The sequence below is a fragment of the Glandiceps talaboti genome, chromosome 2, assembly GCF_964340395.1.
Source record: "Glandiceps talaboti chromosome 2, keGlaTala1.1, whole genome shotgun sequence".
Taxonomy (NCBI): Eukaryota; Metazoa; Hemichordata; class Enteropneusta; family Spengelidae; genus Glandiceps; species Glandiceps talaboti.
In genome coordinates, this window is record NC_135550.1 from 29,009,913 (window position 1) to 29,022,945 (window position 13,033).

The 13,033-nt window shown below is 34.4% G+C and overlaps 1 protein-coding gene across 1 annotated transcript in view; it reads left to right on the forward strand.

Moving 5' to 3' along the window:
* Positions 1–13,033, forward strand: part of LOC144449426 (phosphofurin acidic cluster sorting protein 1-like) — a 58,000-nt gene that overhangs the window by 32,778 nt on the left and 12,189 nt on the right. The window contains exons 6-14 of the mRNA XM_078139961.1: positions 631–728; positions 4,552–4,623; positions 5,680–5,894; positions 6,775–6,910; positions 9,014–9,226; positions 10,536–10,640; positions 11,066–11,172; positions 11,603–11,635; positions 12,602–12,756. Coding sequence (XP_077996087.1) covers positions 631–728; positions 4,552–4,623; positions 5,680–5,894; positions 6,775–6,910; positions 9,014–9,226; positions 10,536–10,640; positions 11,066–11,172; positions 11,603–11,635; positions 12,602–12,756 — 1,134 coding nt within the window. The remainder of the gene's footprint in view (positions 1–630; positions 729–4,551; positions 4,624–5,679; positions 5,895–6,774; positions 6,911–9,013; positions 9,227–10,535; positions 10,641–11,065; positions 11,173–11,602; positions 11,636–12,601; positions 12,757–13,033) is intronic.

Here is a 13,033-nt window from a genome sequence, read left to right on the forward strand (position 1 = left end):
ACAAAAGATAAATATAGTATAGAGAAGATTTTTGTGGCATAAACTTTGTCACTTTATTATATGTATTGAGTGAGAAATATTACAGCTATGTGAGTTCTCAGATTAAATGGTGTCAGTCATGTAACTAGATGACTCAGAAATTGTAGCCACCTAGAGACATCATCACTGTATACAGCTCAGTGCAGTGATTGATAGTTGTTTTCCACTGTTGGATACATAAAGAATGCTATGCATTTCTTGAATAAGACTTTGTTGTTTAACGATTGGAAGATGTCAAAATCATTGAGGCATTACTTGTTAAGTTTCAATATAAAAGAGGAAGTGGAAGACATCAGTTTTTTTTGCTCAATCTTGAATACTAATCAATTTGATGGATTAGTCAATTTTATCTAGTGCTATCAACTGAAAACACAGTCCAAATGAAGCCTGTCTGATATGTTAAAAACAGTATCATCATAGTATTATCAACTTTAAGCTAGAAATGCATTACTTGGATATCTGTCTGTTATGTTTCTTCTGAGAATCAATCACATTGATGTTTACATTTTGAAATAGAAATAAGCATCTATATGAAATAACCACTAAAGTAAGATTGTCATGACATTTCATTTCTTGTATTTTTTTACGTAGACCGTTCTCCTGATGTGTATAACTATAGCGATGAAGATGAGGAGTCATTTTCTTCAGATCAGGAAGGCAGTGATAGCGGAGATCTCATCGCAGATAAGGTAGCATGTCAATTCAATATGTTGTCTGAGCATTCTTACATTTGTACTTTTACACAGGTGCTGTCTGATCAATTCAGTGCCTCCAGGAGGTCTTGTTTCCAATCTTTTACAATGTTCACGTAATGGCTGTTGAAATTTACAACTCCCAGCCCAGTGTGTTAGTGATAGTAGAAGAGTAATTATTCCACCTACACGTACTCTGGGAATAAAAAAAAAAGAAGAAGTGACATGGACAGTGAAGAATCTCAGATACTTTGATTGATTTAGAATTGATCTGATGAGTATGAAGGGATATTGTGAGAGGTTGGTGTGTACACGTATAGCTTTGAGGCTGCACAGAAAAGAGAAAGAGTGGATTCAGTAGTAATAATGAGTGATGGTCTTTTCTAGGTTAATGTAATATTGGTTACATTTATCTGATGTGTACTTATTGTGTACGTGTGTAAGAGAAGTATTCTTTTGCAATGAAGGCATTGTGTCATTTTGTCCTACTTTATGCATTTTAATTTAAGTTATCAGATCAACTAGATATTGAATCTGAGATATCGTTTATTGGACACCTGGAATATATTGATCATAGATGCAAGATATGCCTGAAAGAATGAAACCCTTGTGATTATAAAGTAAATTGCTTGAAGTATTGCATATCATCTTTAATCAAAATGCTACATTTTCCTACAATAGATTAATATACTACTTTCTATATACCAAAAGAGTATAATAAGAATAAACCAATTTGTTTTTTGAGCCATGGCTCTGACCATTTTTTCTATGGGTTGGTGTGGGGTATTTTGATAGGGTGCAGTGTCCCTGTATCTGGCTGGTTTAGTTGCAGATGATTCCCTCTCCACAGTGAAGGTAAAGTCCGTGTGTTTATAGTGTTGTGTTCTATCAAGGCTTGTTACAGGTTTTTTCTTGTTTGGTGTGATTTACTTAATGGTTTCAAGGTTGGTAGTAGTGCTGCAAACGTCATCCATGATCCATGTCAGACTCCCTCTAACCCCCCCTATGTATAATGTAGTAACCTTTCTGTCTACTCTACAGTACTGTTTGAACATAATCATCAATCCCACATCAACTACTCTCATATACCTAATCCTGTATCAGTGCCCATGGGAAATTAATATGAAATGCCAATTACATAATTGCCATAATTTTCATAGACATATGCCGTAGACCATGACTTCATACTCAGAATTAACTTTATTTGGAACATTGTCGCTGACAACATTTATGCTAATTACACAAGCTGTCATCATATAAAGACATAATGTAGTGGACCATGACTGCACACTCCAAATCAGCTTAATTTGGAACATTGTTGCTAGGAATATAGTTATGTAAGTGTAACATGAAAAAAAAATGTCATGATGAAAAAAAATTCATAACTTGACTCATTAGTTATGGACTCCTCTGCCAGACTTATTCCTCATTGGTTTATGTGGTAATTCAGATTCTTTAAAAAAGGAGTCCATGGCATTATGACCTGGTTTCTGTTAATAAGGCAATTTTTTGAAACTCTAGATGAATTTACTTATCGGTAAATTACGTATTGCTGTGCAAGGTTGCAATTAATACAATAATTATATTTCTCTTCAGAAATAATTTAGTAAACTAATTGAAACACTACTATATATATATCTGTAGATGATATACAAATATCTCTGCCAAACATTTGATATTTTCAGGCACAAATTTCTAGAAAGAATAAACTGAATTACTGCCAGGGGAACATGTCTTGAATCAAATAGGAATTGTCTAGATTACATGTATTTGGAGAAGATGTAAATGTCAGGCCAATTCATAAGAATTTTCTTTACATGTATGTAAAGGATGGGAGACTCCTACATATTCCTGTGTGCAAAGAAAGTCTTGACTGATGATAATTGTTAGGTTACTGTATTTGTTTGCATACTAGTATACTCAAGTCAGTGTACTTTCTGTCAAGTCATTGCATATTCTTATGAAGTTTGCATGACAAAACAATCTATTTGAAAGGAGCCGACTAACTCTGTGACTTTGTATAGGATGGAATGTGTTATTCCTTAGACTGGGTTATTTGTAATTGTCTATCCAGATGGATGTGAGATGTGTAAAACATTCCACAAACTCTAAAACCAAATCCATTCTTAGTTGTCTAAATCCCTGCTTTCATAGCATTTGAAACATTCCTGTAAAGCCAGATGGAGCTTGGATGAATTCAATTATGCCAGATGGCTTTAGTGGCACTGGAAGGAGTCTTCTTTCTACAAACTCTTATAGCAGTGGATATCACACAGAACGATACTGCCCTTAAGTTTACAATTGTTGAAAAATAAATAATTGACATTAATTGAAATCAACTTTCAGACATGTCATGCATTTAAGATCATAAAGTATACCAGTGGACTGGATATTAAAATAGTGTCTTATCTATTATTCAGTATGTAGTACTTTTGCAGAAAGTTTGCATCACTGCTTGTTTTCATATGATATTTATAAATATTGTACTTTCGATTTTTTGGCATTACAATTCATAAAACAATGTTAATAATAGTTGTATACACATAAACATGAGCATGGAGTATAACAACATATCCACATTGTACATTCAGCTGATATGTATATAATACTTATTTTCATTCAGAAATCACACACTGAACTTCTAGATATTAGTTTTATACGTTATTTAGGCAAAATACTTGCTATTTTATTTGTTTGCAAATCAAACATAAATTGCAATTTTTACTCAGAGACTCAGCTACAATAGGTATGTACATGTATAATAAACACTTCATTGACAAATCAACACATTTGAATTTCATGTATTACTCTAGGACTGATCAGAAACAAATGGTACTGAGATGTTGTTTGGATTGAACCAGTAATGATTATGTTATCAAATTAACAAACTAAATCCTCATTTTATTCTGAGTTGATATTTACATATATTTGAACAGTTCATCTATAAATCAACAAATTAAAATTCTACATTTCAAACTCAGTTTGCATACATATGAATGCATGCACACACACACACACACACACACACACACACACACACACACACACACACACACATCCACACACACACACACACATACATACACACGCACACACACACAGACACACAGACACAGACACAGACACACACACACACACACACTGTTCACTTTATATTTCAAATCAACAAACTAATATTTCACTGTGTGACTCATACTTGTACATTCACATACATGCATTACTATCACCTGTTTGCCCTCTTAACATCAAAATGTCACAAACTAACTCATACTATTTATTCAACAATTTGATGTGGAAAAGTGATTAATATCAAGGTGAAAAGTCATTTGACAAATTGACAGTTACCATGGGATGTTGTGTATTTTTGATATGGAATTTATCATTTGTGAATTAGCTCTTTTAACCTTCTACAATACAAAATGATATGATATCCATAAAGAAATCCACACTTGCAGCAAATCAAAAATTATATTCTTAGCCAAATCAAATTTGTAGTTCAAACCTTGCACACAGATAAGAAATATTGTAGTAAACCATCTTTTATGTTTTAGATATTTGGTTACCATGGAAATAGATATTGCAAGGTTTTAACTGACGTGTGGTAGCTTTTCAAAGATAATTATTAATTGATAAAAGACCTCCTACATGTACACCACTAGCTGTTGTTTCCAAAAATAATGCATGTCCTGCTGTAGCCATGTAGGTGTTCTGATGGTTATACAGGGGGTAAATATAATTTAAAGGTATTCCACATATTTGAGTATAACTGTAAGTTTTGTTTGTTAGATCCTATGTTATGGCTTTATTTGATGATTTGTAGGATTTACTGGGAGAAGAGGAGCAAGAAAGAGCTGTCAAACCATCACGAGGCAAGCTTAGAGCTAGTAGTAGGGTAAGTGTCAGATAAAAGATGAAGTTTAAATCTGGTGATGATTTGCATGCAGGAAGGGGAATGTAGTCTGTGTATATTAATTTTTTTCTTAATGCCTGCATTCATGTGAATATAGCCTATCTGTTATTTTCAGCATACATCATGTGTATTATCTACAACTGTCTATCTTCAGAATCATTCATGTCTCCACATAGAATAGATCCATAGTTTATAATAAGGAAGGGCCTTGAATAGGGATAGGGTGTGATTTGATTTATATGTATGACAATTTACTGAAATGTTTGCCCAACAAATAGAATATGTGTGAATATTGCATTAATTGTGTAGTAAACATTGTACAGAAAAGAGTTGATTATCCTGTAACATTGTGGACTGTCAGAGTCATCACAATCAAGGGTTCATGTCACCCAGCAGTACTTACAAGTCTATTTTTGATCCCTATAATTTGGTCATCCTCACTGTTTGCCAACATGTAATATGTGAATCAACGATATGCCTCCCACAGTGTTTGAATATAGTAATCGAGTCTTCACAGTTCTGTATTTGTTAACTTTCCATTCCTATGTCCCATGCTGTTTGGACATTACATACCAATAGTTACTACATGTATAGTGTAAAGTGGAATGACCAAGTAAATTTAGGTCATTTTGGTTTTTGTATTATTTTGAACTTTCAGTGGTTTTGCTGATTGTTTCATAATTAGATCAAATTATGTTTGTTGATCAATTATTATAATTATTTTGTTTGATGGGTACCGGTAGTTTTTTTAGTTCATGTTGTACGTCATTAAGCCACCTTATCAATTTGTGCACTTTCCTACAATATTCTGTTGTTATAACAGGTATACCAGAGTCCAAAATAATAACAACATGATATTACAAAGCAAAATATCTTTGTTGGTATACATAGACTTAATTGAGACATGTTACTCTGTACATAGGTTAAAATGATTTTATTTGTATGCAATAGCAAAGCAGTGTGTTCATAGATCTATATAGGATGATTACATGATGACGTGATGTAGTCCAATCAACATGTTATCTATCTACCTTACAGCAAAGGAATTTCAAACAAAAGTTCATTGCCCTTTTGAAGAAATTCAAAGTAGCAGAGGAAGTGGAAGTGGAGCAGGATCTGTATGTAGATCAAGACCAACCTACAGTAGATGATGATTTCTTAGATGATGATTTAGATGATTTGAATGTCAGTGATAGTGGTCCAGAGATGGAAGACAATATGAGCATTGAATCAACTCCTAAACCTGTACTCAGGTATGCAAAGCACAGCATCATTCAGAGTAAACCTATAAAAAAAAACTCCTATCTAAAAATATTAAAGTAGTGTGTACATGAATACAGATTTTGATATGCATGTGAACTGCTAGCTAGGGTAGCTGAAAAGTGGTTTAAAACATGTAGGCTTCTCTGTTCTTAAATACTATCTAATAAGAATTACCCAAGGTTTCCTTCCAAATTGCAGTTGTACAATAATGATAAACCACCAGACACTCTGACACTGACACTGTCACAGACAAACAGACAGGCAGACAGACATGCACACATGCGCATGCAGGCAGGCACACACACACACACACACACACACACACACACACACACACACACACACACACACACACACACACACATACACACACACACACCCCACATTCTGTAAGAACAGATGCCATGATTTTATTTGTAATATAGACTTAAGAGTAAACACATTGATAAACCCATTCACCAATAACGCATGACAACTCTCAATGTATGAGTATCTATGGAAGTGTTTGCATATCACACCTGAAATAAGACATGGTACAACTTTAAAGTAGAGGCAAATGAAATGATTGATTGGTTGATAGATTGCACGTACCAAACATAATTGTATAGTCTAAGTATATGATGGATATTTCATAAATGTTAATGGAATGTTCTTTCAACTTTGCACATAAAGCAAAATATCAAAGAATAGTGGATATATAGTCTTGACATGAAACAAAGATAGCAAAGAAATACTGATTAGATTGAATTACAATATAATTAATGTGATATAATCTTAATATAAACATAATTGAAATGTTTAATAGATATTGATTGCCCTTGACAAAAAACTGTGCTTCATCTTTTTTACTGAATTTTTTTCCCCCTTCAGACCTTTTTTTGGCAGTTCACAGCGAATCCCAACATCCAACTCATTAACAGAGGACTTGGAGTCTTCAACAACCAGCAATGTTGGCAGTCGGCTAGGTGATGAAGATAATCGGCCCATTGACACCAGTGTACTGCAGGTTAGTACATACTACATGTAGGTCATTCGTTGACTTCCGTTAGTTTGGCTTGGCTGACAGTTGGTGTACAATGACCTGGACAGGCTTGTCTACGTTGACATCAAGTTGCTGTACAAAGTTCCTAGTACTGCCACAAAGGTGCTATCAGTAACACTACTATGGTTGTCTCTTAGCTACAGGTGAAAGATTGAAGTAGGGGTAAAAATGAGCAGTAGATAGGTTGTCTAAGTCTACTTGAAGTGTTGTTTAATTATCACTGCTCTATATTTCAACTGAAGAATAACTCAGTAATGCTAAGAGGTAGATGAATATTGCACTAAAGATTGAGTAAAAGGGTCGATTCCAGAGAGAAGGGATGTATTCATGAATGAAGAAATGTCTTGTTCCATGTGTTGACTGAATCTCTTATAGTGGTTACTATGTTGTGACTGTAAATGATCAATTTGTCACTGATGCAAGCAGACAAGGAGATGCCAAATCATAGACACTATGCATTTGTTTAGTACAAGTCAACACACAAAAAGTCTATTACTAGTAGTAGAGCCATGCACAGATCTAGATGGTGGCTGTCATCTTGATTTGTAGACAGCATAAAGGTTACCTTGATTTTATGACTTTCACAAATGTAGGTCCTTTTTATGGCTTTAGTGCTTCTACCATGTCTTGACAGTAGCAGTATATCACAGTCATCAGTGGACTGTATAATTGGGAATAAAACTGAAATGAGACTCTTAATGCTGTCAGGAAGTGCCAGAGTTGACATGTCTCCATGATTTTACTACCCTCCTGACAACAGTCTAGTTAGAGAATCAAGGAATCATTTAAGGAAAGGAAGGAATTGGCCTTAAGGAGGGTTGTACTTCTATGCCCATGATATACTAGGCCGTCGAAATACCCAACTAGAATGATTCTCTTGTCTGTGCTGTGTATTTATTGGCAAACTTCATGTGTTACTTTATCACAAAGACTGTTCTATACTGTATGTTGACAAGACAAAACTGAGGAGATTGGATTTATTTTGTGAAAATTGTGTCTGGTTTTGCTGATATACAACTACATGTACATTGCATGTCTTAATGAATTTTTATATTAATTTTTTTCAAGTTACCTACAGTATATATGAATTTTTTTATCCCAACCAACAATCTATAACTTGATGTACATATATTGATAAAAACTACTACAAACAATACACACACTCACTGGTAATAGTTGTATGCAGGGCATATGGTGCTACTGTATTAGTGGACAGATGAACACACAATCACGATTCTTTCAAAGCTGTTATATTGATAGCACACAGTCTAGAATTTAAAGTGTGTTTTTATCATTATCATTTTGATACAAAAGGCTACTTGAATTACATGATATTCAGTGAAACATGCATAATCCTAATAACATACATTCATTTCGCCCACCTCTCACCTTGTGGGTCTCACTTCTCATCTGAATAAAGTGTATTACACCATTCAGAGATTGTTGAAATTATAATATCATTCATGCCTACATTTGATTTTTATAATTCTACAACATTTTAGTAGCTAATAAATGACCAGAATGCTTCATTATTAAATATATTGTCATGTGAAATGAAATAATCCATGAGTTTAATTAAAATATAAATTGTTGTAATCAAGTCTGGGGCACCCTAATTAAATGATCTATGCTCAGTATAATATATTATCACAATACCCATGTGTATGAATAGCCAGGCAACATCCACGTATCACTTGTAGATGTATGATGAGGGGTAAACAATGTTATTATTACAAAAAACATCATCTATGGACAATACAGGCTTCGTGTTTTGTAGAAAAGGTTTTTGATTCTCAAATCAGAATTGTGTTGACTAGTCCTTGCTCAAAAGGTTTAGACTGTTGTTCAACAGTCGTTATCTTTCCTCTGATAACATTATTCACAAAGTACCTCAACATGAATTACCCAAGTGACACTTTTCACTTAAAAACTATATATCAATGGACACAGTGTTATGGTCTTCTACTTTTACACTTATTAGTTAGGAAGCAAGTTACAAAAACATAATCAATTACAAAAAAAAAAACGCCAAAAGATTGATGTCTAAATTTACATTTTGAATTATAGGAAACATCCCCAGCAGAAAGTTTACAAGACCCAAATATAATATCATCATCAGTAAACAGTCCAAGCAAAGAAATCAAAAGTAAAAGGCCGAGTTCTCCACCAAAGACTAACTTTGCCAGAGACAGAAGTGTGTCCCTGCGAGAAAAAAGGACAACTCCCAAAGATTATAGGCCACTAGAAAGGCGAAATAGCACAGGACATGCTGATAACAAAGTAAGTCTGTCTAGCAGTATGTGTGTGTGTGTGTGTGTGTGTGTGTGTGTGTGTCTGTCTGTCTGTCTGTCTGTCTGTCTGTCTGTCTGTCTGTCTGTCTGTCTGTCTGTCTGCCTGCCTGTCTGTCTGTCTGTCTGTCTGTCTGTCTGTCTGTCTGTCTTTATTAACCTGTGTAACTGGCTATGTGGAGTTTATTTGTTAGACATGTGAGTATAGGCTTTGCAAAACAACACTACATAAATAGATTTGTTTACCACAGTAATGCATTGTATATTTGTCATTATATCTTATACTTATGTCTAGATCAATCGTTCTTGATGACATTTAAAGCAAAATATCACTTTGATATGGGATATTAAATGTAATGATGTTCATGTTAAACTTCAAGACACAGCAATTCTGAACATAAACAAACAAAAATGGCAGCCGATCTTCAGTGTTGATGTTATTGCATACCATGTATGGCCACAAAACTGGGATATCTTTCAAAGCAGGGAAATTTTAATGAAAATATCCATACCCAAATGATACTATTTACAAAAAAATAGTATATTAAATTACAAATTCATGAGAACACTGTACAGTTATGTGCATTTTGCAGAGGTGTCACCGACATGACGGTAGACTACCCACAATGTGTATGCTACACTACCAAACTAATGTTATACAGAAATTACGTTCGAGGTCCACCATCTAGTTGTATTAACACATTAAAGTATTTCCTGAAACTTTTAGAGATGCTACTCTACTATCAAACTTGTATTTCAAAATAATTATGAAAAGTTACATTACAATCTGATGAAAGTTGACGATCATTTAAACATTTCATCAAAGCAGGTTGAAATGGTCAGCAGACTGTACATGTGAATGTCACCTGACAATAGAGTCACCTGATGCACAAAGTGTATAGCAGGCTGTGCTCTTTTTTATTTTCATTTATTCTCTTTGAATTCCTGGATATAGGCATATGATAAATTGGTTATTACCCGATATCACCTCTTCATTCATTGTATCACTGTTCATGTCATTTTGGCAGTGCGACACTCGTCTTACGACTCATGTCACGTTGCGGAAACAGCACTCACCTCGATACGATGAACAAAGCGGTAATATCGGGTAATAACCTCATAGTATATCTTTCTGTGATGACTTACCTGTTAAGATATTCAACAGTTATTCCATACAAGATATTTATTAGTTCATGATCTGTCTATTACACAAGGAGAAGTTGCTGTATTAAAGAAAGAAATTTAAAAAATGTGTCTTCATTCCAGTACATTAAATTTAATCATATGATTTAATTGAACAGCAACCTCGACGATCACTGCCAGACCAGTTGGCCGGTGCATGGCCATCAGAAGATCAAATACCAGACAATATTATACTAATCAATACAGTTGAATGGCAGGGACAGGTCAGTATACTGTATTATACTAGTCACATGTATCAAACATTCAGGAAACATTCATCAATAGCAAATGAATTGAATAATTGAATCAGTGATTCATTTGTATCTGTGCTTGCATAATCTCTGTCCTTTCTACTGCTGGAAGAGGTATTTAAAGATGCAGTAATGTCATTTCATATTATTCTGTTCATCAGGCGCTAAGATGTTGTATGTTTGTGATGCAATCTCCTTTTCAATGTCTAGTAAGTTTGACATCACACTTAATTATTTGAAATAGTTGGCTACCGGCCATGTTACATTTAACATGAATATTGCATATCTCGTATGTGATTGTCAGCAAATTTAACTAATTGCGTTGTAAAATATGGCTGGCACCTGTGGCAGTTGTGTAAGGTACAGCAGAAGAATAAAACTTCTTTTTTCTATTTCAGTTGTTATCTCAAGCACTGGAGGAACAGCAGAATCAAGTTGTTTGTACATGTTCAGGTGCAGATGTGCAGGCCACATTTGCTTTTATTGTTAACAGGATACAGAAATTGTGAGTTGAAATGAATGTAGTAGAAGCACATAGTAATGCTATCTACACCTGACTTCATACAAAGCTGTGTCCAGGCTTGCTAGTCATTATTTAAAATACACAGAATAAAACAAATTAATAAAAAAGATATCATGTCTGTTCTAATCTGACTTTATACTATTTCCAATACTTAAAGAGTTTAAAATGCTTGTGAAACTGGGAGGTTTGCTTGGACAAAGACTATATGAAAGTCTTGCCTTTGTTAATGTAATGGTAGCAGCATGATTTATGTTTTGTTAAACTCACATATAGCTGACAATGTTGATGGAATTATTCTAGTAGCCTGTGCAAATGTTCATTTTCATTTGATAGATCCCTACTGGTTTTCTGGACTCACAATTGCATGTGTTGTTTATGTTGGAATGTTTGTTGTTTTTTTTTATTAACACAGACACAATGGCCCCAAGACCAAGAGGATGACAAGGTTGGCGTCAAGTCCCTTCAGTACACAGTTAACCCTTTCACTGACTTGCCCCAAATTTGGCCATTCATATCAACAAAAGTACAAATTGTACAATTTGGTTTTGATTTTGCTTCTAATTCTTTGATACAAACACTAGCAACATGTAGGAGTGTAGATTTCTGCTGATAAATTGACAAAATTTGCAATGATGAAAAAATGACGTTGTTTATGTAACAGTGAAAGGGTCATACTGCAGCATCTGGTTTGATTTAGATCATACTCCTGTCCACTTTCCTCATTTACATCATATTCTTCTGCTTTTTCTTGTGTGAACTCTGGCCAAAGTGCGATGCTTGCAGTGGTCTCTCTGAAAAGCAAACTTTTGCATACTGTAAATGATCATCTGTTTCTGTCACTCCTTTTCTCATTTCTTGTGTTTCAAATTTGTGAAAGTGCTACAGATTGCAACAAGATGACATTTGAAATTTCATAATTTGATTTCAACTGATACTTGTATTTGAACCTCCTACACTGTTGATCAGTGGCTATGCTCCCAATAGCGCCCTCTAGTGGTAATATTCAATTATAAAAGCAGTAGTCTTAAAAGTTTGGTTCCTAACTACTAATACTTCTATAGTATAGTTGCTCATGCTGTCCCTAACATCCTCCATTTCATCATGTTGACATTCACAGTGACATTCAATATTTTTACATTTTGTTGGGTCTAAGGTATTATGTGTGTTTGACTATTTCCTCTTTCTGAACCAGTCCAAACTTTGCTTTGGTTGAACTAAGAATAGTGTTTGCTGTAGAGAGGTCTTGATGTAAATATACACAGCAGGAGTTCCCAGAACAGATAATGGTATTGGTTATGGTGTTCTAGTTCAGCCATGGTGTAGTTAAGACGGGTCTCATTATAAAACCATTTCCTTTCTTTGTATATTTGTAGCTAAATTTAAAGAAAACCAACTTTTTGATATATTGTAGTTGTAATACGAATGCAGCCAGTCCACCACCATTGAAGTTAGCTGTAGCTGGAAGTGATGCGTACCTCAACTCAGTACTTAGGCCGTATGTAGAACAATTCTCAGCCAAGTCACCAGACTGGCAGACCTACATCAGGTTTCTGGTTATACCATTAGGTAAGTTTATTTCTTCAACACGTCTGGTAGTCATCGTTACTTACAAGACTTTCCTTTATTTGAGTCACAAACATGTTACAGAGATTCAGACTTATTAATTTTTTATTTCAAAATGTTATTTCACATTCAGCTGGCAATTCAGACTCAAATCAATGAATATTTCATTTCTATTCCAAGGATTTTGCGCTTTGAGCACGGAGTGGGAAAGCGCTATATAAGAAACCAACATTATTAACATTATTATTTTATTATTTTATTTGTACAAGAGACAGAGGTG